Genomic DNA, 27,091 nt, shown 5'->3' with positions numbered 1-27,091 from the left:
ATAAGAGAAGGGAAGGGAAGGGAAGGCAAGGCAGGACAGGGCAGGCGGTGTATTGAGAAGCAGAGAGATGGAAAGGAAAGGAAGTGAAGTGAAGTGAAGTGAAGGGAAAGGAAGTGGCAGAGGAGGCCGCGGTGCTCTCAATTACTCCTTTGCAATAATGATTAAGCGACTCAGTGCAGCGTGGAGCCCCGGACGAGCTAACTAACTGCCTCCGTTGCGTTATTTATCAAGACCAATACTGCTCGCGCTCATAAACGGAAAGGAATTATGCTGCGTTTTATTTTAGAGCAAAGAAGGTTAGGTAAGGTTACAAGGGCGAAAATTAAGGGTATAAGGGCTTTCTAAGGGTATGGAGCGTTATTTATCAAGCCCAATACTGGTCACGCTCATAAACGGAAGGGAATCATACTGCGTTTTATTTTAGAGCAAAGAAAGTTGGCTAAGGTTATAAGGGACAAAATTAAGGGTATAAGGGCTATCTAAGGGTACAGGGCATTATTTATCAAGCCCAATACTGTACCGGCCTCTTGCAGACTCCTAATGTTCTTATGTCCATGTACTTACAAATTTTGGTCTTTATTTTACAGCAAAGAAGGCTGCCTAAGGGTATAAAAGGGCTAAAAGTAAGGGTAAAAGGGTATTGGACATTATTTATTAAGGCCAACACTGCTTGCGCTTATAAATGGGAGGACAAAGTGGGTTGGCCGAGCACATAAGGTAAATAAATAAATAAAAAAAAACTAAGCACATTGATCCCACAAAAAAATGGAAAGATAGAAAGACGATAAAAGTTGAGCGAATTTTCTGCTTTTTCTTCACTTTCTGCTATATACACACTGCTCCCACGAAAAAAAAAATAGAGGGGGGAAGATAATTATGTAAGAGTTACGGGAATTTTCTGCTTCTCTCGGTTTTTCTTTCGGCATTGGTAAGAGTTTTGGGAATTTTATTTTTCTTCACTGTCTGTTCTATATACACACCGTTCCCACACACACACAAAAAAAAGAGAGACAGAGGAAGGTGATTGTTTATGTGAATCTTTTTTTTCTTATCGTTTTTCTCCTTTTTTTTTATCAGGGGGGGGAATTATTATATACACACTGCTCCCACGATAAAAAATATAGAGGGGGGAAGATGATTATGTAAGAGTTATGGGAATTTCTGCTTCCCTCGGTTTTTCTTCCGGCATTGGTAAGAGTTTTGGGAATTTTATTTTTCTTCACTGTCTGTTCTATATACACACTGTTCCCACACACACAAAAAAAAAGAGAGACAGAGGAAGATGATTGTTTAAGTTATGTGAATCTTCTTTTTCTTATCGTTTTTCTCCTTTTTTTTATCAGGACCAGACTTCCTTGCGTTTATATAAGGGAGGGGGAATTTTTATATACACACTGCTCCCACGATAAAAAATATAGAGGGGGGAAGATGATTATGTAAGAGTTATGGGAATTTTCTACTTCTCTCGGTTTTTCTTTCGGAACTGGTAAGAGTTTTGGGATTTTTCTTCTTCTTCTTCACTGTCTGTTCTATATACACACACGGAACAAAGAGAGAGCGAGAGGAAGATGATTGTTTAAGTTATGTGAATCTTCTTTTTCTTATCGTTTTTCTCCTTTTTTTTAACAGGACCAGACTTCCTTGCGTTTATATAAGGAAGGTGGGGGGGGGGGGGAATTATTAAGCAGCTGTTGCGGGAAGAATATTTTACGTCTCGGGAGCTTATTTATGGAAGGATGATCAAAGTCCGTTATGGTGTGCAGCTGCGTGCGTTTATTGCGGCGGCGAGGAAACTCCAATCCCCGCGCCAACACGACCCACTTTCCAAGGCTTCCCCGTAAATCTCGCCGTATTAATGCATTCTTCTTTACAGGCGGAACTTGTGTGTGTAGAAAGACTCGATGCATGTTTAGAAGGATGCGCGCTAAGGCTTTCCTCACAAACTATTCCTTAAATGCGTAAATTAGGAGAACCTGCACGAGGGAAATAGGTATATAGAGGAGTGAAAGGAGAAAAGATGTGTTGTTCCTAAAATGATAACGAAGCGAAAAACGAGTCTCCCACACTTAGTTTTAACCACAGTTTTGTCTTGGAGGTTAAAATTACGGAACAGAGTCGCCGAAGAAGAGATGTAACTGTTCCCTTGCCCTAAACATCATCACCTTCAGTCATGCGGTTTATAGAAGTTACTGTTATCAATGAAGTGACGGATGAGTGGTTGATTGGTATGATGGAAGGGTTGTTTTGTGTGTGTTTAGGAGGGATGAGGGTCCGCAGCTGTGAACAGGTAAAAAGAATGTCCCTTAAATGAGAGAGAAGCAAAAAGTGAGTCTTCCTTACCTATTTTTTACCACTGATTTGTCGTAGAAGTTAAAATTTCATAAACTTGCTTTCGTGAGGTCGGTAAAGGAAATAGGCGTCAAGTAGGTACACAGTAAATACATGGAGAGAGAGGAAAAAAAAATCAGTCTTTCCGGTGAACTGAGTCTCAGGTTTTCCTCACAAATTTGTCGTAGAAGTTTAAATCACGGACACTCAGACTCAGGTTTTCCTCACTCAAACTCAGGTTTTCCTCACTCAGACTCAGGTTTTCCTCACTCAGACTCAGGTTTTCCCCACTCAGGTTTTCCTCACTCAGACTCAGGTTTTCCTCACTCAGACTCAGGTTTTCCTCACTCAGACTCAGGTTTTCCTCACTCAGACTCAGGTTTTCCTCACTCAGACTCAGGTTTTCCCCACTCAGGTTTTCCTCACTCAGACTCAGGTTTTCCTCACTCAGACTCAGGTTTTCCTCACTCAGACTCAGGTTTTCCTCACTCAGACTCAGGTTTTCCCCACTCAGGTTTTCCTCACTCAGACTCAGGTTTTCCTCACTCAGACTCAGGTTTTCCTCACTCAGACTCAGGTTTTCCTCACTCAGACTCAGGTTTTCCTCACTCAGACTCAGGTTTCCCTCACTCAGACTCAAGTTTTCCTCACTCAGACTCAGGTTTTCCTCACTCAGACTCAGGTTTTCCTCACTCAGACTCAGGTTTTCCTCACTCAGACTCATGTTTTCCTCACTCAGACTCAGGTTTTCCTCACTCAGACTCAAGTTTTCCTCACTCAGACTCAGGTTTTCCTCACTCAGACTCATGTTTTCCTCACTCAGACTCAGGTTTTCCTCACTCAGACTCATGTTTTCCTCACTCAGACTCAGGTTTTCCTCACTCAGACTCAGTTTCCCTCACTCAGACTCAGGTTTTCCTCACTCAGACTCAGGTTTTCCTCACAAATTTGTCGTAGAAGTATCAGTCACGGACACAGACGCTTTCATCTCTCATAACAAATATTTCAAGAGTCCACAAAGGAGATCAGACGGATGCCCATGAGTGGTTTTCATATTCGTGGTGCAAAAGCCTAATCAAACTATCACTAGACTCATAAAACAACACATGGAAATACCCACAATAGCCTCTGAAAAATCCTTACCAAATGAGTGAGTGTGGAAGTCTCGAAACGTGTGAGAATATGGAACTTACCCTCGAGAAATGGATGAAAAAAAAACACCCCGAAGAAGACTCCTCGCAAACAGGTAGAAGTGACAAAACAGAGCGCCTTAAAGGGGAGCTCAGCGGTGCCAAAGATCGGTATTGTCAGACGCCTCCAACCCTCATCACATCAACTATTTCCAAAGGGCAAAAAAGAAGATGAATCGAGTCCTCGTGAGTGTCTTCTTAGGTTCATGGTACAGAAGAAGGGTCAAACTAACACGACGGTCATAAAACTACCCGTGAAAACGTCCCAAACTCCTACGAAAACCGTGTCAAATATGTGTGCTTGTGCGCCGAGACGTTTAAGAACATGACCCTAAGTGAGTGGTGAGTCTGGCACTTCCCGCCCCACAGACACCAGGTGCATCCCTCGCCAGCCAGTGCCAGTGATCGTGACCCTCAGACCTCAGTGCCCCGCTACCCTCGGCCCAGGACGCATCCCTCTCGACGCACCTCGCCTTACACCAATAGCATAGATGAGGGAGGCAGGGGGAGGCGCTGACGCAGGTTTGTGAGACGTGACAGAGACAGGACCACAGGCAAACAGAGCACTCGATAAAAAGATGATCCTGTGGTAGTTTTTCTTCGTCTTTCGCATCCATTCATTCACACGGCTTTAATTCAGAGAGGTCAGAGAACTCATAATTGTACACACACACACACACGCACACACACACACACACGGACCCTCACCCCATCTAAACACACACAAAACAGCCCTTCCATCACACCAATCAACCACTCATCCGTCACTTCATTGAAAACAGTAACTTCTAATAAACCGCATAACTGAAGGTGCTGATGGTTTGGGCAAGGGAACAATTACATATCTTCTAATATACCTCTAATACACTTCTAACACACCTCTAATACACCTCTGATACACCTCTTCTAATATATACCGCATGACTGAAGCTGCTGATGGTTATGGCAAGGCGACAATTACACCTCTCACGCGGACAGATGATTCGGGGACCAGCGGGAAAGAGAGAGAGGAAAGGGAGCGAAAGGGAGAAGCTGTAAGGGTGAAATGTGCGGTGGCGGGACTCTGCAAATTGGTGTTATTAAGGGGAATGAAGCGGCGTGGCGTGTCGTGTGTTCTTCCTCGCCCCGGAGAATAATTTGTTGTGAGTGTTGAAACGGAAGGAGAGATGGAAGATTGTGTGTTAAGGAAGGGGGAAGGGTGCATGGGGGAGAGAGGGAGGGAGGGAGAGAGAAAGGGAGGGAAGGAGGAGAGAAAGAGAGATAGGGAAAGAAAGAGGACAAGGAGAGAGAGTGTGTGAGTGAGTGAGACATACATACATACATACATACATACATACATACACAACTCCCAGCAACAGTCAAGGTCGTTTAGAATTCTGACAATTAAATTTCATTCAGCCACATTACCACCTGACCGCCACCACCGTCACCACCACCACCACCAGCCATTACATAACATCCCCCCCCCGCCCCCCCCCTTACAACCACCATAACCAGTTCAATAAGTAACTAACATCATTCACCATCACCACCACTTCACTACCACTTCCTACATTGACGACTACAACCACCATCGCTACCACCACCACCACCATTACAGCAACACCTCAGGGCCTCCTCCACCGTATCACCACAGCCACTACCACCACTACCAACACCACGATCATCACCATCAGCCTTATTAATATCACCACCACCGTATCGTCTATGTCACTACCACGAATACCACTACAAACCTACCACCAACACCACCCCTACCATTACCACCACCACCACCACCAACAACAACAACAACAACAACAGAAACTGATTATTATTTTGATTTCCAAGTACAAAATCTTCCAAAGTCGGTTTTCTTTAAATGTTCCTCTCGGGCCGCCTAGAAATATGACTTCAAGGTTTTCTTCCTTTTCATTTTTTATAATTATCTTCATTTTCATTACTGTTTATTTATTTATTTAAGTATTTTTTGCAATTAAAGCGCTCGCAAAATGAAAATATAATTCGTTTCCGGGTTCGCAAAAGTAAATCACGGCGTTCAATGTATTAGTGAGTTTGTTTTCATGTCGCTCATTGGCGCTAAGAATATAAATAAGGTGAGGTTTTCTTTTTTAATTATGTTTATTTACTTATTTTTTTTACTTGCTTAATTTTTGGGAAGTGCATTGATTTACAACTCTTCTGCGCAGTTGCCTCCTCCTCCTCCTCCTCCTCTTCTTTTTCCGAATCTATTTAATGATCGTATTTTGTGTTGTTCATTTACCCAAAGAATATTAATGAGCTTGTGTTCTTTATTTTCCTCTCTATTTTTTCCCCCTTGGAGAGTAGCAATTTACAGCCCCTTTTCCGTTTCCCTTTATTCTTCCTTTTTTTTTCCTTTTACCTCGATTCTTCCTCTTTTTTTCTCATCCCTCCGCTCTTCCTCTTTTTCCTCTTCCCCTACTCTTCCTCTTTTTACTCTTCCCTCTACTCTTCCTCTTTTTCCTCTTCCCCTACTCTTCCTCTTTTTCCTCTTCCCCTACTCTTCCTCTTTTTCCTCTTCCCCTACTCTTCCTCTTTTTCCTCTTCCCCTACTCTTCCTCTTTTTCCTCTTCCCCTACTCTTCCTCTTTTTCCTCTTCTCTCCACTCTTCCTCTCTTACTCTTCCTCCTACTCTTTCTCTTTTTCCTCTTCCCTCTACTCTTCCTCTCTTACTGTTCCCCCTACGCTTTCTCTTTTTCCTCTTCTCTCCACTCTTCCTCTCTTACTCTTCCTCCTACTCTTTCCCTTTTTCCTCTTCCCTCTACTCCTCCTCTTTTTCCTCTTTTCTCTACCCTTCCTCTCTTACTTTTCCGAACTATAAGGAGAAGTAAAGTATAGGGAAGATAAGACAAGTGAACAAAGACGGAGGGAAAGAATTGTAACGAAAATTGAAGGAAAAGAAACGAACAGAGGAAGAAATTAGATCGACTTGACTTCAGACTTCTCTCGTAATTGACACAGTGACTGATTAGGGGGCACACACACACACACACACACACACACACACACATTCGTACCCGACCTCTTACCCACACTCTCCTCTTTCACAAACAGCCAACCCTTCCCCTCCCCCCAACACACACATATTTCCTTTCTATCCTTATCCATATCCCTCAGCCTTTTCACTGTGTCCAATCTCTCATTTCCTATCCCCACACAGCATCCGATCACACAACGCAGCACAACTTTCTTCCTGAGCCCATATCCTCACACAGCGCTTCCACAGTCCACACGCGTCCTCCCATCCCTTTAGCCATGTCCCAACTCCCATCGCTATCCCCACACAGTATCCCTTCCTTCCTAAGCCCATCTCCTCATACGTATACTTTCACACATGTTCTCCCTCCCTTACCCATATATACAAGCTCCCTCATCCTCCTTACCATGTCCAATCTCCCGTCTCCTCTCCCCACACAGCATCCCATCCCAGAACGCCGCATCACTTCCTTCCTGTGCCCGTATAACACATTCACTTCCCGGATGCTCTTCATTTCTCTAAAACAACTCCTCTTCCCTTCCTAGGCCCGTGACGCCCCGCTTAGCCCCACGCCACGCCCCAGACCCTCACGCCACCCACGCCTCGTCAGGATGAGCACCCGCCGCCAGCTGTCATGGAGGGCGCGGCAGGGAGGGGAGCGTCTGCGTCAGGAGGGCAGAAGGGCGGCCTTGTCATGTTGGCAGGACTTCACGACCCTACGACTGGCGCCCCTTAAGTTGACCTTCTTCGTGATTATGGGAGGTAAGGAGTGGTCGTGCTAGGTTAGGAGTGGTTATGCTAGGTTAGGAGTGGTTATGCTAGGTTAGGAGTGGTCATGCTAGGTTAGGTTTGGTTATGTGTTGTTAGGTTTGGTTAGGTTTGATAAGGCTGCGTTAGGCTAGGTTAGGATAGGTTTGGTTAGGTTAGGTTAGGTTAGGTTAGGTTTGGTTTGGTTAGGTTTGGGTTAGGTTTGGTTTCGTAAGTTTGGTTTGGTTTGGTTTGGTTTGGTTTGGTTTCGTAAGTTTGGTTTGGTTTGGTTAGGTTTGGTTTGGTTTGGTTTGGTTTGGTTTGGTTAGGTTTGGTTAGGTTTGCTTAGGTTAGATTTGGTTTGGTTTGGTCTGGTTTGGTTAGGTTAGGTTTGGTTTGGTTTGGTTTGGTTAGGTTAGGTTAGGTTTGGTTTGGTTTGGTTTGGTTTGGTTTGGTTAGGTTAGGTTTGGTTTGGTTTGGTTTGGTTTGGTTTGGTTAGGTTAGGTTAGGTTTGGTTTGGTTTGAGTTACGTTAGGCTGACCGTGAGAGTACCTACAGGAAAAGAGATAGAGGAAGAGGAAATGGAGTTGGGAGAGGGAAGAAAAAGGGAGAGATAAAAGGATAAAGGGAATTGAAATGAAGAGAGAGAGAGAGAGAGAGAGAGAGAGAGAGAGAGAGAGAGAGAGAGAGAGAGAGAGAGAGAGAGAGAGAGAGAGAGAGAGAGAGAGAGAGAGAGAGAGAGAGAGAGAGAGACGGAATGTGGAATGGCGCGCAGGGAGAGTCGGGCAGCCACGCAGATAGACAGACGGACACACAATCACACAAATACATAAAAAAAAAACTTAAAACTCGGAGGAAAACAAAGCGAAAAGATAAACAGAAGGGAAGACAAACAGAAGCACGCAAGAACGAAGTAAGTACAGTAATAATGAAGAAAGAAGGTCAGCTAACTTGTGCTTGCTCTAAAAGTGCAGCTAAAATGGTGGTTTGGGAGGGAGAAGGAGGGAAGGAGGAGAACAGTCTTAGAGATAAATGAGAAGATGAGAATAAACGGAGGCATCTGTTTGTGTGTGTGTGTGTGTGTGTGTGTGTGTGTGTGTGTGTGTGTGTGTGTTACGACCCCAACCCTCCCTTCCCTGTCCCCCACCCGGCCTCAAACACAGGATTTCCTCAAGTTTTGCTCTCCCTTCCCTCACGCCGCGCCTCTCCCCTGATGGCAGCTCGTCCCCCGCGGGTCCGAAGCAACACAAATGACCGACGCCAAGTTTGGGCAGCACCAGAGGGCCAAGTTTGCTCCTCTGGCCAATCTCACGATGAAAATTCTCGCTCCGTCCGTCTCCTGAGGATTCCCTGCGTGCGTGCGTGTGCCGGCGGAGGATATTGCGAGAGTGTAGGACATGCGGGATTAGAGTTTTGTAAAATACGTAACGTCCTGAGTCTGAAAAATAATGGATCGGGAGTTTGAGTTTCCGACATGATTTGTGATGCGATATTTAGAAAGAAAAATACATGGTGAATTAAGGTTTTGGGAATTGCGTCCTGATGCTGAAAAAAAAACCAATGGATGTGGAGTTTAAAATTTCCGACATGATAAAATTTTGTGATACGACATTTAGAAAGAAAAGTACATGGCAAAAAATAAAAGACATGATTACAGATGTCAGCAGGTGATATAACTTACGTAAAAAATGATAAAACTAATATAACAATTCGGGAGTTTAAGCTTATACAGAGTTGGGATTGGTTAGGTTAGGTTAGGTGTGGTTTGGTTGGGTTTGGTTAGGTGTGGTTTGGTTTGGTTTGGTTAGGTTAGGTCAGGTGTGGTTTGGTTAGGTTAGGTCATGTGTGGTTTGGTTAGGTTAGGTCAGGTGTGGTTTGGTTAGGTTAGGTCAGGTGTGATTTGGTTTGGTTTGGTTAGGTTAGGTCAGGTGTGGTTTGGTTAGGTAAGGTCATGTTAGGTCTGCCTTGGTTAGATTTTGAAAGGTTTAAGTCAGTCAGGATTGTTATAGATGTCAAGGTAGTTTGGTTTCAGATAGGTTTAGGTGAGGTGAAGTTGCGGAAAGGAAAGACGATGGCAAAATTCGATACAAGGATGGCATTTCAAGACAAGGTAATGTAAAGTTGGGACCCTACGCTATAGCTGCGCGTGGTGGCGGTGCTCATCTCTGTCACGTTGGCCTTTTTGAGTATTTGGGACTTTGAGCAAGACTAGAATACAAATGAAAGCACGTGTTAGATAAGGTATATGTCCTCAAATTGGAGGGAAAAAAAGTGAAAATCATATACCTCTGTTTTCCGAGCGATGCGATTTGCTGTATGAGGTTAAAACAACACAAACACACAAACAAAAACATCAAAGTACGTGGCCATACATGATATTAAGAGTTTAAATTGATAAACAGTTAACTCCGCCGTGATAAACTTAATCATCAAACGTGCGCTTCAAAACCAAAAATCAAACACAGTACTGCAGGAAAAAAGGAAGACAAAAAAAAAAAACAATCGCAGACACTAATTGGATCGGCGGAAACGAACAAAAAAAGACAATGATAAAGAAAATGAGAAACGAAAAATAAAGAGAATCCAATGCATATTAGAGTGAGTGAATCATTGGACGTTATTATATTTTGCTGTTCGTCATGGTTTAGAAAAAAGTCCCTCTGTAGCACACACACACACACACACACACACACACACACACACACACACACACACACACACACACACACATGCTCCCCTCTTTCCCCTCCACATACACACTTCCCCCAACACACACACTCCTCCTCCTCCTCCTCCTCCTCTTTTCGCCCCTCTCCCCCACACGTAACAAAGGTTCACGGAGGGCACACGATCCCGGAACACCTGCGCTGCACACCTGGCTGGGTCTTACGAGCGTGGGAATCCATGAAGATGCGAGAGCTATGCAGGAGCGGCTCGGGCGGAAAGGTACTTGCTGGTAAATGTACGGTAGCCTTTACTGCCTTGTCTTGCGCCCTGGCTGTTCCTCTTATTTATTTGGTCTTTCTCTTATCTTTATTATGCTTCTTTCTCTTACTTTATGTGTCTGTGTTATTCGATTTCCTCCACCTCTTTTGTTTTCGTCTCTTACACTTGTTTTTTTTTCTGTTTCGTTCTGTTACTTTATCCTACTTTCTTATTCTCCCTCTCCTCGTGTCTTCCTTTCCCCTCTTTGTGGTTCGTTTTCTACTTTATTACTTTACTGCTGTCTTGTTCCTTCTTCCATTACTTTACATTTATCTAAATTGAAACACATCTGCTATTTTTCGCTCCAGTCGGTAAGTCTTATTAAATCTGATTGAATATTCTCGCAATTTTTACTGTTCGTTACCGTACCTCCTACTTTTGATAGGACATCAGTCTCTAAATCGTTCACGTGAATTAAGAATAGTGTTGGCCCCAGGACCGAGCCTTGGGGCACGTCACGGGCTACGGGTTGCCAATCGGATGCCTCATCATTAAGAACTACACGCTGTTGTCTGTCTGTGAGCCAGTCATGAATCCACGCACACAGATGGTCAATAATACCGTGGCAACGCAGTTTTGAAATAAGCCTAACGTGGAGAACTTTATCAAACGCTTTCTGAAAGTCTAGGTAAATTACGTCATATGGAGCGCCCTAAAAGGTTAATTAGTTAATAAGTTGGTAAGGCAAGATCGATTTCTACGAAATCCATGCTGATAATCAGTTATCAAATCATTTGTTTCAAGGAAAGTGATCATTTTATCCCTGATTATTTTTTCGAATAGTTTAATTAGAACAGACGTAAGGCTGATAGGACGATAATTACTGGCTTGTTTTTTATCTCCTTTTTTAAAGATCGGGGTAACATTGGCTTTTTTTCCACGCAAAAGACACACTTGTCTGTGCAAATTACTTGTTGAACATTAACGTTATGGGTAATTCTAGCGGTTGACTGCATTCTCTTAACACGCGAGGAGATAAATTGTCGGGACCCGGAGATTTATTTGGATCTATTTTTTTGCAGGTACGCACGCACTTCACTAACATCAATATCGGTCAACGCAAGCGTATGTTCTTCAGGGCATTGAAAAATATTCCTCGGGGCGGGGATCGACGTCATGTTCTCTTTTGTGAATACGCTACTAAAGGTTGAATTAAGGACCGACGCCAAGGTGAGGGGAGGAGCGAGGAGGTGAGGGGAGGAGAGAGGGGAGGGAAGAGGGGAGTGAGGGGAGTTTGTCTTGTTTGTTTTGTTCACCACTGCCTGAAGGCTGAAGGTAACATGTGTTTTTTGTTCACCTCTCCTGTGTGTGTGTGTGTGTGTGTGTGTGTTCACTACTGCGGTGGTCACCATCGTAGTAGTGAACAGGACGTGTGCACACCTTCAGCTTCGCGAAATACATCTTTTTATATACTCAAAGAAGTAAAAAATGACAATGTACACTGTCTCCTTCCACAAGGTGAAGCCCGATCAGCGGGCAGTGAGAGTGGCAGAAGCCCGAGACGCCGCAGCCCGCCGTGGCCGCGACGGGGCTCGATCCTACGCCGCGGCTAAGGTGTCTCCTCGACACCGACGGGAGGTGCCCATTGCCGGCCCTCTCGAGATCGACTTTGTCAGCCTCCGCAGGGAGGCTGACAAAGTCGTGGCCTTAATCGAGGCCTCCCTCCTGGAGATGATCCTGGAGGAGACCCTCCGCAAGGAGGCTGCTAAAGTCCAGGCCGCTATTGAGGCCTCCCTCCAGGACCTCATCCTGGAGGAAACCCTCCGTAAGGAGGCTGATAAAGTCGTGGCCGCCATTGAGGCCTCCCTCCAGGAACTCATCCTGGAGGACGAGGATTAAGACGTCCAGGCAACAGGCGCCAACGCTAGAGTACGGCGGAGGTGGCGGCCCCTGGCTGGGGGAGCCCATCCAGGGCGTGGCCCCCCTGAGGCCCCCCTTATAGGGCGTTGCCCCCCTGGGGATCCCCTTATGGCGTGGCCCCCCTGGGCCCCCCTATAAGGCGTGGCCACCCTGTGGCCCCCCTTTAGGGCGTGGCCCCCCTTTTGGGCGTGGCCCCCCTGGAGCCCCCCTTTAGGGCGTGGCCCCCCTGGGCCCCCCTTTAGGGCGTGGCCCCCCTGTGGCCCCCCTTTAGGGCGTGGCCCCCCTGTAGCCCCCCTTTAGGGCGTGGCCCCCCTTTTGGGCGTGGCCCCCCTTTTGGGCGTGGCCCCTCCCTGGGGTCCCCCTTTAGGGCGTGACCCCTGGACCCCCCCTGGAGCGGGCGTCCCCAGCAGGGCGTCGCCGCTGCCGCCGGGCCCTGGGTTGTCCACCGCAGCCTGGAGGTGCAAATCCGTGCCCGGTCTTTTCGTTTCATATCGTTCACTTTCGTTTCGTTCCATTCCGTTACGTTCACGGCCACCGCAGCACTCCTGAACGTGGTAATCCGTTCCGTTCTATTCCGTTACGTTCACGGCCACCGCAGCACTCCGGAACGTGGTAATCCGTTCCGTTCTATCCCGTTACGTTCACGGCCACCGCAGCACTCCTGAACGTGGTAATCCGTTCCGTTCTATTCCGTTACGTTCACGGCCACCGCAGCACTCCTGAACGTGGTAATCCGTTCCGTTCTATTCCGTTCCGTTCACTGCCGCCGCAGCACTCCTGAACGTGGTAATCCGTTCCGTTCTATTCCGTTCCGTTCACGGCCGCCGCAGCACTCCGGAACGTGGCCCTTCACTGAGAGCGCCTTTTCTCTTCGTCTTTTCTTCTCCTCGTGTCCGAAATCTATGCATTATTCCTCCTGTTCCTTCGTGATGTATTCTTCTATGGTCGGGGCGGCGAGTGTTGTGTCTGAGGTGAGGTTAAGCGGCGCGCAGCCACCCAGCTGCTCGTCCTCCCTCTCGGGCTGGCCGATAAATGGGTACTACCTGGGGACACCTGGGGAAGGTAGACTGTGGCATCCCGGGTGTCACACTGGCCCAGTGTCCCGGGGTGACATGTTCTTGCCCACCACAGGCTCCAGGGCCAATGCGCCGGAGATGAACACAAGAACATTAGAACATAAGGAGTCTGCAAGAGGCCGGTAGCCCTATGCAAGGCAACTCCTGTGAACCTATAACCGCACAGTCATCACTGTCCATGAACTCATCAAATATATTTTTAGTTTGTCCATTGTATTGACACTCACCTCGTGACTGCCAAGCCTATTCTACTCATTCACCACTCTGTTGGTAAAGCAATTCTCGCCTATGTTCTTGTTGAATCTGTGTTTATCGTACTTGAGGGAACCCTCCGTCTCTTACTCTTGAATGCGAACCTTTTTTCGGCTCCTCAGAACATTTTTATTATACCTATCATTGTTATAAGGTAATTTTAAGATCCTGAATATTTGATGAAGTTTGGACGAATATTTTTTTTCTTCGGAAAAAACGACTTAATTCTATGGAACAGACCTCCATTATTTTCCATAGTACGCCTTTAACTGCTCGTCCACAAAATATTTATACCCACTGCAACAATTCGTCCATAAAACATTTCGAAAATGTATCATCTTTATGAAAAAAATATAACTCAAAGATTTTATGTCCCTCGAAACCGAGAGAAAAAAATCTATATCATGATTGAAGGAAATACCGAAAATGTTTTTCGGACGAAAATTTTATCTTTATTTCAGCTTTCACATGATGCCATCACTTTTATCATGGGTTAAGGGAGGAGTGTCGCTTCAAAAACCAAAAACTTACGTTTTGAGAAAATGGTCGATTTCTCAGAGACTGCCCAGCGGGGGGAGCAGCACACAGCCAGGCGCTCTCGTCAAGGGATGATGCCATATCAGGAGCAGTGACATATTTTTACAAAAATATCACAAAAATTAGGCAAGCAAAAGCCTACATCGTGTGTAATGGTGTAAACAAGGCCGTAAAACAAAAAAACTGGAGGAGGCAGAGGAAGGACTACTCAGAGATACCCATGATAACTTTTTTTTTGACAGGGAAAATTTCGTCGTAGACACCTGACACTTTCACAGAGTATGGGGCGATGACAGAGGAGTCTTTTTTTCTGAAAGTGATTTTTTCGAAGTTTTCGGATTATACAGACGGAGGGTCCCCTCGAGCCCATTACTACATGTCCTACCCGGCCTTCGTACCATCAGTACCTTATTAGTATCCCCTTATTTCTTCTCTCTTTGGGCTCCTTTCTTCTACTGCTTTCTTTTCCTTTATTCCTTGCTGTGCCTCTTCTTTCTCTCATCTTTCTCTTTTCTTGGTGGTTCATTATTCCTCTTTTTTTTCCTGCCTGTCTTTCTACTTTTTGCACCTCCTTTCTTTTGTTTTCTCTTCTCTCTTTTTAGCTCGTTTTTTTCTACTTTTTCTCCTATTTAATTATCCTTCATGCATTTCTTTTTCTTTCTTGTCTGTCTGTTTGTGCGTTCTCTTTCTACTTTATCCTTCTACTTTATTCTTTTGCGTTATTCTGCTACTTTACTGCCTGTTCTGATTTTTCCTGTACCTCTTCTTTCTGTTTCCTTTCTCGTCTTTTTCCGTTTTCTTTCCCCCTCTTCTCTATTTACTTATTCTCCTCCACTTCTGTTTTTTGTATTCCTTTCTCTGTTGTTTCTAAGCCACCTGTCTTTCTTGTTCCTCTCCTCCACCTCCATCTTTCTCTTTTTCTCCTATTCTTTTCTTTATTTTCTATTTACTACCTCTCTCGCTCCTCGCCAGCATCTCCTCTTTCCTATTCTTTCCCTTGTGTCTTTATTTATCGTCTCTCTTTCTCTCCCTTTCCCTCCCTCTCTCTCTCACTCTCACTCTCCCTCTTTCTTTCTTTTTTGCTTTCTCCCTCTCTCTCTCTCTCTCTCTCTCTCTCTCTCTCTCTCTCTCTCTCTCTCTCTCTCTCTCTCTCTCTCTCTCTCTCTCTCTCTCTCTCTCTCTCTCTCTCTCTCTCTCTCTCTCCCCCACCCTTCCCTTTCCCTTTCTTTCTCTCTCTCTCTCTGTACTTACCTGGCGACAACGTTCGGTAAAAGGTGTGCAGGTTTTTAGCAGGTGAGACTAATTACACCTTCACGCAAAAGACTATAATTACTGCAAGGCTTTTAAAGAGAGAGAGTTGTGCGTAATTTCTCCCCTCGAATACAACTCCCTGCATATTTTATAAAGGCTTTTCCCTACCTACGAGATTACATTATAAGAGACATGCACTAGCGGTGGTACTGTTTTATTTTGTTTTACTCTTGAACTTTTACCGCTCTTCATATTCTACAGCGCTTTTCCCCACCAACGAGATTTCTTTATAAGCGACATGTATTTGCGTCGGTACTGTTTTAATTTGTCTTTTTTTGTTTCATCCCCGTAAGAGTTTCTAGTTACTCGGAGGTTTTATTTTTTAAAGAGAGTACGTGGTAGTTTTTTTTTTTTTCTTCTTCTACAGAATACACTTTCTCTTTCACTTTGTTATTCTTTGTTTGTTTGGAATTTTCTCGAGGTTTGTATATGATTTCAGTTGCTACAAAACATTCACTTTGCTTCTTATACGTTTGAATTTCTGCTGCTGCTGCTGTTGCTATTCTTGTTGTTGTTGTTGTTGCTATTGTTGTTGTTGTTGTTGTTGTCGTTGTTGTTGTTGTTTTTGCAGACGGGGTCCATCTTCTATATGACATCACTCTGTTCTTACATTTAACCTCTGATATTGTTTTCTTTTTCGCAAACGGGATATATCTTCACTTTCAGCTTTCCTATATAGGTCATTGTGACAGAGACGAGCACTGGGGCAACGACTAACGAGGAACCTATAGCATATGCCCCTTAACTTTACCTTTACTGACTTTACTTCATCTCAGTTTTGCGAATGCCCCCAATAATTACGTTTACTAAATATACTTCATCTCAGGTTAGCACAAACCCCCAACTTTACCTTTCCTATATATACTTAATTTCAAAATATAGCGTATGACCTCAATTTCACCTTTACTAACTTACTTCATCTCATTTTACCGTACTTACTTTACCTTACCTGACTTTTACCTTCCTGCACCTCTTCCTCTGTTATTTTCATTCTCCTTGTGATTCATTCTTCTTCTTTATCCTGTCACCCTACTATGTTACTGTCCTTTCTGCACCCTTACTATATTCACATCATCTCTCTCCCGCTGAGTAACCATTTTCACCTTTCCTCCTCCAGCGACTCAGTGCGTGGCTCCCTTCACACCGTTACTGTTGCGAGCGCTAGGGCTGACGTTGCAGGAGACAGGCCTCATCTTCTCCATCAGCCCGATCATCCCTATCTTCGCTCCTCTCTTGGCGGGGATCATCGCGGACAAACTAGGGAATTTCCGGGTTAGTTATCGACGGTCACTCACTCGCCTTGTTGTAAGAGTTGTTGGTAAGGGAGTGAGAGCTGTGTTGTGATGTGTTATGTGTTGTGTGTGTGTGTGTGTGTGTGCTAGATTGTTTTTTTGGAAAGTGTATGAGAGCTGTGTTGTGTTATGTGTATGTGTGTGTGCGTGTGTGTTTCTAAGGTGGTTGAGGTCTTGTAGTGCGTGTGTTTGTGTGTGTTTCTTAGGTTTTTGACGTCTTGATGTGTGTGTGTTTGTAAGATGGGTGAATTCTTATATTGTGTATGTGTTTGTGTGTGTTTCTTAGGTGGTTGAGTTCTAGTAGTGTATGTGTCTGTGTGTGTGTGTGTGTGTGTGTGTGTGTTTCTAATGTGGTTGAGTTCGTTTAGTGTGTGTGTGTGTGTGTGTGTGTGTGTGTGTGTGTGATGTGGTTGAGTTCGTTTAGTGTGTGTGTGTGTGTGTGTGTGTGTGTGTGTGTGTGTGTGTGCGTGACTTAAAAGACCGTCAATTGCATGTTAGTGTGTTTTACTACAATACGAGTAATGTCGCTTGCGTTAACAATTCTGACCTTGTCCTTATAATCACCTCCTTCCGTTTCTCCTTTCCTTCGCTGTGTCACTTATTCGTTGCTGTTTTCTTACGCTTCCGTCACTTCTGTTATCGTTAGTGACTTCTTTTTCCTTCCTGTTATTCTGTATATGTCGTGGTTTCAATGGCGTGTTAGCATGTAAGTTTTTTTTTCTTTCATCTCTTCTTGCCTCATGCTCTCCTTTCCTTTTCTTTCCTCCTTCAGTCGCTCTCTTCCTGCCACTTATGCTGCCACTCATCATCCTTCTCTCTCGTCTTCTCTCCCTCCTCCTCCTCCTCCTCCCCCTTTTCCTGCTCCTCATTCTCTTCGTTTTCTTCTTCCTTCTCCAACATCTCTGTCATATCACTCTCCTCTACCGCTCTTCATTAGCTCCCTCCTCCAACCATTGCTCCTCTTCCTTCTCCTTCTACTAACCCCCCCTCCTCCGTCTCTCCCCCATAGTGCCTCCTGGTGTTCACGGTGGCCCTGAGCGGCTTGGTGGCCCTGCTCACCGTGGCCATCCCTCCCGCGCGCACGACGCCGAAGTATTCCGACACAGTGACCTTCAGCCTCACGTGCGACGACTCCAGCTTCGTCCTCGCGCCCGTCCCTCCCGATGGCGACAAGGACAAGTGTGATTTCCTGGACGCGACGCTGACGGTGCCCTCTCTGGAAGCCAAGAACTGCGGCTACACGTGCCCCGACCCCGCTATTGTCATCCCTTCGAAGCTGGTCAAAGACATAAAGAAACTCAAGGTCCTCCAAGCCGTGAACACTACGCTATTCCACGTGTGCAAGATCCAAGGCGGCACGGATGACAGGGAAAAGCACCAGAAGTGTTTCAGGAAGAACCTCAACAGGACACGGAAGGCGGAGAACATGCCGCGGTCCTTCGAGATCCACAACCTCATCCTGCCGCTGTCGGGAGCCACGCAGACAGGCTCTGAGATCTCCGTCATCAACTACACCATGTCCAAGGAGGCGATCAACAGCTTCGAGTGCGTCAAGGGCGCCGTGCCGAAGATCGTGAGCATCCCTAAGCTCGTGATGGAGGAGAGCCCCAAGTTCGAGAAGGAGCAGGCGGCCGTCACCTGCCACTTCCACTGCCTGGCTCAGCTGCCGCACAAGAACACGTGTGAGAAGCGGCCTGGCAGCGTGGAGCACAACGTGGCCCTCAGCTTCTGGCTCTTCATCTCCATCAACACCTTCACCAAGTTGCTCCTCGGCTTCACGTACACGCTGTTCGAGGTGGCGGTGGTGGCCATCCTCAAGGAGTTCGGCTACGACTACGGCCTCCAGCGCATCTACGGCTCCATCGGCGGCATGGTGTTCGCGCCGCTCACGGGCCTCATCATCGACTACACCGGGAAGGGAGGGCACTACACCGACTACCAGTGAGTGCGGGGAAGGTACTTGTGGCCACCGTAGGGAACACGCCAAGCTTGTAGAGTGGAACAGCAGCATGTCTAGAGTAACTTACGAAGATCTCAATGAGAGGCGGGAACACACGAAGGCAACACTCGGCGGTAACACACGAAGGCTGCAGATTAAAGTCAGATTAGAGTAGCTTACGAAGGTGTCAATGATTGCAAGGACAGCATGCATATAATGGCTCACTGAAGTTTCAATATTCAGTCTCGCTAGTACTTCCTCTTCTCTCCGCAGTGTGATGTACTTGCTGTACTTCGCCATGAAGGTGCTCTGCGCCTTCATCCTGGTGAAGGTTGACCTACGCTTCAAGAGCCCCGCCTCCAGCCTCTGCCTCAGCACGTGTCGGCTGATGCGTAACGTGGAGGTGCTGCTGCTGCTGCTTGTCGTGTTCATCTCGGGTGAGTCTTTAAAGGGCTGACGGGAGGGTGAGCCGTCTGCCCTTCCCTTCCCTTCCCTTCCCTTTACTTTACTTTCCTTCTTTTTCTTTCTCTTTCCTTTCCTTTCCTCTTCTTCCCTTCCCTTCCCTTCCCTTCCCTTCCCTTCCTTTTACTTTACTTTCCTTCTTTTTCTTTCTCTTTCCTTTCCTTTCCTCTTATTCCCTTCCCATCCCTTACCTTCCCTTCTCCTTCCCTTCCCTTGCCATCCCATGCCTTCACTTCCTTTCCCTCCCTTCCCTTCACTTCCCTTCCCTGTCCTTCCCAACCCATCCCTTCCCTTTCCTTCCCTTTACACTACTTTATTCTACTCTACACTACTTTACTATCCCTTCCCTTCCCTTCCCTTCCTTTGCCCTTGCCAACCTCCCTTCCCTTTCCTATTCATCACCTCCACCCACTCACCCTTCGCCGCTCTTCCGTTCTTCCGCCAGGTATGTGTTACGGCTTCATTGAGAACTTCCTGCCGCTACACTTGCACGACCTGGGCGCCACCAACTGGTTCATCGGCATCATCACCACCATCGCCTCCGTCGCCTCCTTGCCCTTCCTCGCCTTCTCCGGGGCCATCTGCAAGAAGTTCGGCTATTTCCAGTCCATCGCCTTCGGTCTTGTTTGCTACTCCATCCGCTGTGTTGGTGAGTGTGGGGGGGAGGGGTCGGGGGAAGAGAAGGAGGGAAGGAAGGAACAAGGAAAAGATCAAAGAAGGGAGCAAAGGAGAGGAAGAGGAAGGAGGAAGAAGCTGAAGAGGAGGAGAGAGCTGACAAGGATGAAATTAATATAAGGGGGAGAAGGAGGAAGAAGCTGAAGAGTGGGAGAGAGTAGACAGATGTGTGTGTGTGTGTGTGTGTGAGTGTGAGTGTGTGTGTGTGTGTGAGTGTGTGTGTGTGTGTGTGTGTGTGTGTGTGTGTGTGTTCTTATTAACTACACAATCGCAAGGGGACAAAACAAACATCATTCCTTATATAAAAAAAAAACACGAAAGAAAACACAGATCCAAACAGTAACAAAGATGAGAAGAAAAGAAAAAAAACTAACAACACATCACTTAAAGAAAAACAACCGGAGACGAAGGAAGAAAAAGGAAAAAGAAAAAAACAACACAGCAACATTTCAAAACAATCTTCCACTTAGGTTGCAATACATCATAATCAAGAAAGACAAACAAACGACGAATAATAAAAAAACAAGACAAACAACACGCGAGGAATTTGCAGGATTCTCGAGGGTTGAAAACGATCCCCCCGCGACCATCGTTCAGGCAATTACGAGTCATTCAGATAATCGTGAGCAAGTGTTCTCTCCCTCTCTCTCTCCCTCCTCCTCCTCCTCCTCCTCCTCCTCCCTCTCCTCTTCCTCCTCCTCCTTGTCCTTGTCCTCCTCCTCCTCCCCTTCTCATCTATCTCTACTCTCTCTATTTGATTCCTCTCTTCACCTTCCTCTTTCTCCTTCTACTGTTCCACCCTCCTCCTCTTCTCCTTCTCCTCCTCCTCTTCCTCAGTCTTATTCCTCTTCCTCCTCCTCCTCCTCCTTTCAATTCTCTCTTCATCTTCCCTCTCCCTCTCTACAACTTTTCTCCTCCTCCTCCTCCTCCTCCTCCTCCTCCTCCTCCATCATGGCACTCCCTCCTTTCTGCCCAATTCCTTTCTTTTCGTTTCTTTTTTTACTTGACTTCACTTAAATCCAAGGCAAAAAAAAAAAAAGAGAGGAAAAAGAGAGAGAAAAAAGAACACCGGCCCCATTTACTTTCCTCCACTTACTACTTTTCTTCTTCTTCTTCCTTCTTTTTTCTGCTTCTTCTGCTTCCGCTTCTTCCTTCCCTTAACTTAAAGCAGGTAGGAGTTTATGTAGGCTTCGGGAGTTGTTTATCTTGTGTGTGTGTGTGTGTGTGTGTGTGTGTGTGTGTGTGTGTGTGTGTGTGTGTGTGTGTGTGTGTGTGTGTGTGTGTGTGTGTGTGTGTGTGTGTGTGTGTGTGTTAGCGACCGGTTACTTAGTCAGTCCCATGAAGCTTGAACTAGGGAGGTTGAGAGAAGAGAGAAAAGAAGGAAGGAAGGAAGGAAGGAGGGATGGAGGGATGGAAGGAAGGATGGAAGGACGGATGGAAGGAAGGAAGGAAGGATGGAAGAAAGGAGGGAAGGAAGGAAGGAAGGAAGTGAAGGAATGAAGGAATGAAGGAAGGAAGGAAGGAGGGAGGGAGGGAGAAGCTTAAAAGAGGAAGGGAAGGAGAGAATGAGAGAGGGAGAGATGGAGAGAATGAGACGTAAGGGGAGAAAGAAAGGACAGAGGAAGGAAGGGAAAGAGAGAGAGAAGGAATTAACAAAAAAACGGATCAAGGAAGAAAAAAAAGAAAAGAAAGAGGAAAACGGGAAAAAAGAGATAAGAAGGTAAGGGAGGAAAGGAATGAGAGAAGGAGATAAGAAGGGAGGAAGGAAAGGGAGAAACAAGAAACAAAGTAAGGAAGGGAACAAAGAAAAGAAAGAGGAAGGAGGAAGAAGCTGAAGAAAGGGAAAAAGAAGATAACGATAAAATAAAGATTAGGAGGAAGAGGAAGAGGAGGAGGAGGAGAAGGGGAGGCCATGAGGGACGGAAGGAAGGAAGGATGGTAGGAGGGGAAAGAAGAGGAAGAGAAAGAAATAGAGGAAGACATGAGAAATACAGGGAGAGGAAGAGGGAGGGAGGAAATAACTGAGGTACGAGGAGAATATGTCAAGAAAGGAGGGTGGGAAGGAAGGGTACAGGGGAGGGAGGGAATGACGGAAGGAGGGAGGAAACAAAGGCAAGAAAAGAGGGAGAGAATAAATTTGAAGGAAAGGAAGGGAAGAAAAAAGAGAGGAAAGGGAGGAAACAAAGACAAGAGAAGGGAATTTGAAGGAAAGAAATGAGGGAAAAAAAGAAAGAGGGAGGAAACGAAGGCAAACGAAGAGGTAGAAAGGAAATTTAAAGAAAGGAAGAAGGAAAGGAGGAAAGGAGGAAAGGAGAGAAGACGGAGGAGGAGGGAAACAAGAAGAGAAAAAAAAAGAAAACAAAGGCAAAGGAATTGGTAGAGAGAGCAGGGAGGAGAAAGGAAGGGAAGGAAAGAAGGGAGAGAGAAGGAAGGGAATATGGAAGAAGGAAGAGAGGAAAGAGAGACAGGTGAGGAGGAAGAAGAGAGTGGGAGACAAAGAGGGTAAGAAAGGAAGCGGAAGAAGGGAGAGGAGGAAGGGAAGAGGGAAGAAGGAAGGAGAGCCATGAAAGGGGAGGTAGAGAGGGGGGAAAGAAGATGAGAGGAGGAGGGAGAGAGGAGGGAAGAAGAGAAGGAAGGAGGAAGGGGGAGGAAGGAGGGAGGGAGGAGCTTACGACCTTGTATGAAGACTGACGTTGGCAACACTGTACGAACTCATCCACCTCGTTGGCTACACTGTTTAAAGGGCCACTCATTTCCACGCCCACACGCCCACGCTCTCTCTCTCTCTCTCTCTCTCTCTCTCTCTCTCTCTCTCTCTCTCTCTCTCTCTCTCTCTCATCCGTTACCTCTTCACTGCATAATAAAAAAAGATATATACAACCACAGACGCGTTATCTTCCTCCTCCTCCTCCTCCTCCTCCTCCTCCTCCTCCTCCTCCTCCTCCTCCTGCTCTTCTTCTTCTCCTCCTCCTCCTCCTCCTCCTCCATCGCGGCACTAACCAGTTCAGATCCGCAGTTTCCTCTTTGCTCATCGTTGAATGCCAAGTCTTTTCCTTCTTCCTCTAACCAGGTCAACTTAAGCGTAGAAAATTTGTCCTCTGTGTGTGTTTGTGTGTGTGTGTGTGTGTGTGTGTGTGTGTGTGTGTGTGGTTATATGTCTGGCTCTGTAATTCTCTCTCTCTCTCTCTCTCTCTCTCTCTCTCTCTCTCTCTCTCTCTCTCTCTCTCTCTCTCTCTCTCTTACCTACCCGTCCTCGCTGATTGGAGGGTTGGTTCTTCTTTGAGAGAGAGAGAGAAGGGCAGGTGTTCTCTCTCTTCCCTTCCCTATCCAATTTTCTCTTTTTTCCTCTCCTCCTCCTCCTCCTCCTCCTCCTCCTCCCCTTCTTTCTTCCCTCTTTTTGTTTTTTTCTCTTCCATTCCACTCTGTTTGATTTCCCGTTTTCTGCTTTTTTTTCTTCCTTTTCTCTGTGTTTTCGTATTCAGGATTTCAATTGATGTTTCTCTCTCAAACACACACACACACACACACACACACACACACACACACACACACACGTTTAAGCACTCAAGAACATTATCACTTTTGATGTTTTTCACAAGTCTTTTCAAATGTCAACTTCTTCTTCCTGCCTTCTCTCACCTCCTTCCATCCTTCCTTCCTTCCTTCCTTCGTTTCTTACTAGCTATAATCTATTTTCCCTTCCTTCCTTTCTTTTCTCTTTTCCCTTTCCTTCTTCCTTCCTTCCTTCCTTCCTTCCTTGTTATAATATATTCTCTCTCCCTTCTTTTCTTTCTCTTCCTCTTTTTCCTTTCCTCCTTACTTCCATCCTTCCTTCCTTCCTTCCTTCCTTGCTATAATTTGATTTCATTCCCTCCCTTTCTTTCTCCTCCTCCTCTCCCTTTCCTTCCTTCGTTCTTCCTTCCTTGCTATCTTTTATCTTCTCCTCCTCTCCTTTCCTTTCTCTTCCTCTTCCTTTTTCCTTCTTTCTCTTCCTCCTCCTCATGTCACTCCCTTCCCTCTGTCCTTCATTTATCATCCTCCTCCCTTCGTCATTCCTCTCTTATCATTCCCATCTCTTTTATTTTTGTACGTCTATCTCCCCCTCTCTTTCATATTTTTTTGCCCCACTTTTCCTCCGCTCATTCCTCTCCTCTTTCTCTCCAATTTTCATTTCTTCTATGCCTTTCTCTCCCTCTCTACTTCCCCCTTTTATTCTTTTTTTCGCTCTCAAATTACGTCTAACATGTATTTGACTTTTTAATATGAGAGAGAGAGAGAGAGAGAGAGAGAGAGAGAGAGAGAGAATGTCACACAACCAAATCACCTTCTATATTGCAAGCACGAAGTCACCTTTAACATACACTGCAAAAAGCTTTAAGTCAAACGAAGCACAAAGAGCGATTCGTAATGCCCCGAACGGTTATGAAGCAACGAATCGCTTCATAAAGTACCGCGACACTAATGAAGCGAAGGGAGGGAGGAACAGCATTGCCAAAGTATCGTACTCATCGCATTGCATTGCCGTAGTTTCTGAACGATAACTATAGCAAAAAACACAAAAAACATCAATAAATAAGAGTTTTAACGCTAACTTTATTGTTCTGTCGTTGTTTGTGTGGTTGCGGAATTCTTCGGACCTAAAAATGATAAATACAATGTTCAGAGTACGACAATTTGGCAACGCTGGGAGGGAGGGAGCGAAGGGAGGATCGGGACAGTGAAACGAAGCGGGGAGCGAGACACACGAACCTTCATAATGTTATCGAATCTGAATTTATGTCTCGTGAACTAGTGTGACCGTTTTTCAGCCTCTCTCTCTCTCTCTCTCTCTCTCTCTCTCTCTCTCTCTCTCTCTCTCTCTCTCTCTCTCTCTCTCTCTCTCTCTCTCTCTCCTTTAACCGGAGTAACATTTTAAAGGATTGGTTTAATGTTTTCAAATATATGACCTCCTGTGCGTCTCCTCGTCTCATGAAAATATATAAATAGAGTAAAATTATCACTAAACATCGATAAATCTGAAACATACTAATGATAATATAGGATAAAATAATAATATATAGTACAGTCTCCTGGTCCCGTATAAAATTGAGAGAAAAGGAGAGTGGGATACTCAATAAAGACGGAAAATATGACTACTAAAAGATGTTAGATATTAGATAAGATGTTAGAGAAAAAAATAACGTAAAACTGACTGAACTGAAATTCCTAAAATGTCAAGAAATGAAAAAAAAAATGAATACAATAAGACAGAAATGATGCGAAGTAATGTAAAATAAGATAAAAAGGCATTGAAAAAATAAGAATAAAATAAAATAAGATAAAATAAGATAAAATGGCATTGAAAAAAAGATGATCAAATATAAACCAAAACTACTTCTACCACCACCACTATTACGTCTACTACCTTGACATCTTTTCCTCTCTTTCAACTTCCTTTTCTTCCTTTTGCCATCTCTATCTTCTCTTGCCTTACTATGACTTCAACTACCTTGCCGTCGTTTCCTCTCTTTCAACTTCCTTTTCTACCTTTTGCCATCTCTATCTTCTCTTGCCTTGCTCTCTTTTCAACTACCTTGCCGTCGTTTCCTCTCTTTCAACTTCCTTTTCTACCTTTTGCCATCTCTATCTTCTCTTGCCTTGCTCTCTTTTCAACTACCTTGCCGTCGTTTCCTCTCTCTCAACTTCCTTTTCTACCTTTTGCCATCTCTATCTTCTCTTGCCTTGCTGTCTTTTCAACCTCTTCTCCCTACTATCTTTTCAACTACCTTGCCGTCGTTTCCTCTCTTTCAACTTCCTTTTCTACTTTTTGCCATCTCTATCTTCTCTTGCCTTGCTGTCTTTTCCTCTCTTCACGTCCTCCTCCTGAGCCTTCGTGTCCTCACCCTCACTAAGCCCTTCCCCCCGCAGGTTACTCGGCCATCAAGAAGTACTACTGGTGCGCGCCCTTCGAGGTGCTGGAGGGCGTCACCACGGGGCTGCTTGTCACCTCCGCTATCGTCTACGGCAAGGAGCTCTCGTCCACCGGCAACGTGGCCACTCTGCAGGGGATTCTGGCCACGCTTCATTATGGCCTAGGTGACTGTTCCTTGTTCTTATTATTCTTCAGGTGTTTCTTATTCTTATTTCTCATCCTCCTCCTCTTTTTTTTTTACAACAAAGGAACTCAAGGGCACAAAAAAATGAAACAATAATAAAAAAAGCCCGCTACTCGCTTCTACTACTACTACTACTACTGTTACTACTGCTACTGCTACTACTACTACTACTACCAATGCTACTACTACTACTACTACTACTGCTACCACCGCTATTGCTACGACTACAACTACCATTACTAATTCTTAATCACTTAAACACACACCTCATTTTGTTGAATAGTTTAATTTATAAGATAATCAAAATACTGTACCACTGGATAAAGATTTTTCGTTGCATAATCACTAATCTGTCTTAGGATCAAGATAAGTCTGAAAGGGTTGAAAGCAGTAACTTCACTCTTTACACACACAATAAGAGCTACTGTAATGACCGAGCACCTTCCTTCTTCACAGGCAAGAGCGCAGGGAGCTTCCTCGGCGGGTTCCTGATGCACAACCTGAAGGCGCCGCTGACCTTCCAAATCTTCAGCGGCCTCTCGGTGGCGGCGGCGTTCGGCTACTACCTGGTGGGCAAGCTGTACATCGTGCCGCGCCACAACAAGATGCTGCTGCAGAAACTCGAGATCATGAAGATGCCGGTGGAGACGATATCGCGGAAGGAACACAGACGAAGCAGCAGGTCCCCGGGGCAGCCCAACGCCAGCGAGGCCACACTGCAACGCCTCTCCCGCAAGAAGAACAAGTCTCCCCAGCCCGTCAAGGAAAATAAGCCTCGAGAAACTAAGAAAACGAACACTTCAATGGATACTACGATGGCCCTGGACGAAACCCAAATGACGGAACTACCTCCTGACGACACGATACCTTCCCTCAACGAGACGAAGCATGCGAACAACACAAAAGAGGCGGTTCTAGACGAGACTAAGAAGGATGATTTAAATGAGACGAAAGCGATGGTTCTGGACGAGACTCAAATGACGGAATTACCTCCTGACGATACGGTAACTTCCCTGAACGATACTAAAGATAAGGAAGATTTAGATGACACAAAAGCAATGGTTCTGGACGAGACTCAAATGACTGAACTGCCTCCTGACACCACCATAGCGTCCTTGAGTGAGGCTGTGGACGAGGGGGAGGAGAAGAAGGACAAGGAGAAGGAAGGAAAAACGGAAGATTCTGCGTGCTAAAGACTTTAACTTCTATAGTGTTTTAAGGACTATAGCCATGCGCAATAATATCCTTGGTGGTGATCCTTTGTAAATAGTGAAGAGTTTATCGATTAACCCGTAAACAACATATATACGTTTCTCTTAAGATTATATCAGAAAAAAACGAAAA

The 27,091-nt window shown here is 45.5% G+C and overlaps 1 protein-coding gene and 1 long non-coding RNA gene across 2 annotated transcripts; one reads left to right on the top strand and one right to left on the bottom strand.

The window, feature by feature from the left end:
- The first annotated feature begins 3,872 nt into the window (after positions 1-3,872).
- Positions 3,873-27,091, top strand: LOC126983957 (uncharacterized). Its single transcript, XM_050837226.1, has 8 exons — positions 3,873-4,040; positions 7,062-7,278; positions 16,402-16,556; positions 17,586-18,517; positions 18,789-18,952; positions 19,423-19,626; positions 25,560-25,727; positions 26,204-27,091. The coding sequence occupies exons 2-8, from the start codon at positions 7,128-7,130 to the stop codon at positions 26,938-26,940; spliced, it is 2,511 nt and encodes an 836-aa protein (XP_050693183.1). The 5' UTR covers positions 3,873-4,040; positions 7,062-7,127; the 3' UTR covers positions 26,941-27,091.
- LOC126983958 (uncharacterized) lies at positions 23,565-25,603 on the bottom strand. The gene is made up of 2 exons (XR_007736304.1): positions 25,456-25,603; positions 23,565-25,346 (listed from the first exon to the last, which is right to left on the bottom strand). It is a non-coding gene; the product is annotated as an uncharacterized LOC126983958 (long non-coding RNA).

The sequence above is a fragment of the Eriocheir sinensis genome, chromosome 55 (assembly GCF_024679095.1).
Source record: "Eriocheir sinensis breed Jianghai 21 chromosome 55, ASM2467909v1, whole genome shotgun sequence".
Classification (NCBI taxonomy): domain Eukaryota; kingdom Metazoa; phylum Arthropoda; class Malacostraca; order Decapoda; family Varunidae; genus Eriocheir; species Eriocheir sinensis.
The sequence above is the reverse complement of the archived record's forward strand: the minus strand, read 5'-3'. Positions and strand labels throughout refer to the sequence as shown.

What these genes read in the sequence shown, in the direction of transcription:
- LOC126983957 (XM_050837226.1), top strand. Translation starts at nt 7,128, where the DNA reads ATGAGCACCCGCCGCCAGCTGTCATGGAGGGCGCGGCAGGGAGGGGAG. An exon ending in GGGCACTACACCGACTACCA is followed by an intron (nt 18,518 to 18,788) that starts GTGAGTGCGGGG and finishes TTCTCTCCGCAG; the next exon opens with TGTGATGTACTTGCTGTACT. An exon ending in CACGCTTCATTATGGCCTAG is followed by an intron (nt 25,728 to 26,203) that starts GTGACTGTTCCT and finishes CCTTCTTCACAG; the next exon opens with GCAAGAGCGCAGGGAGCTTC.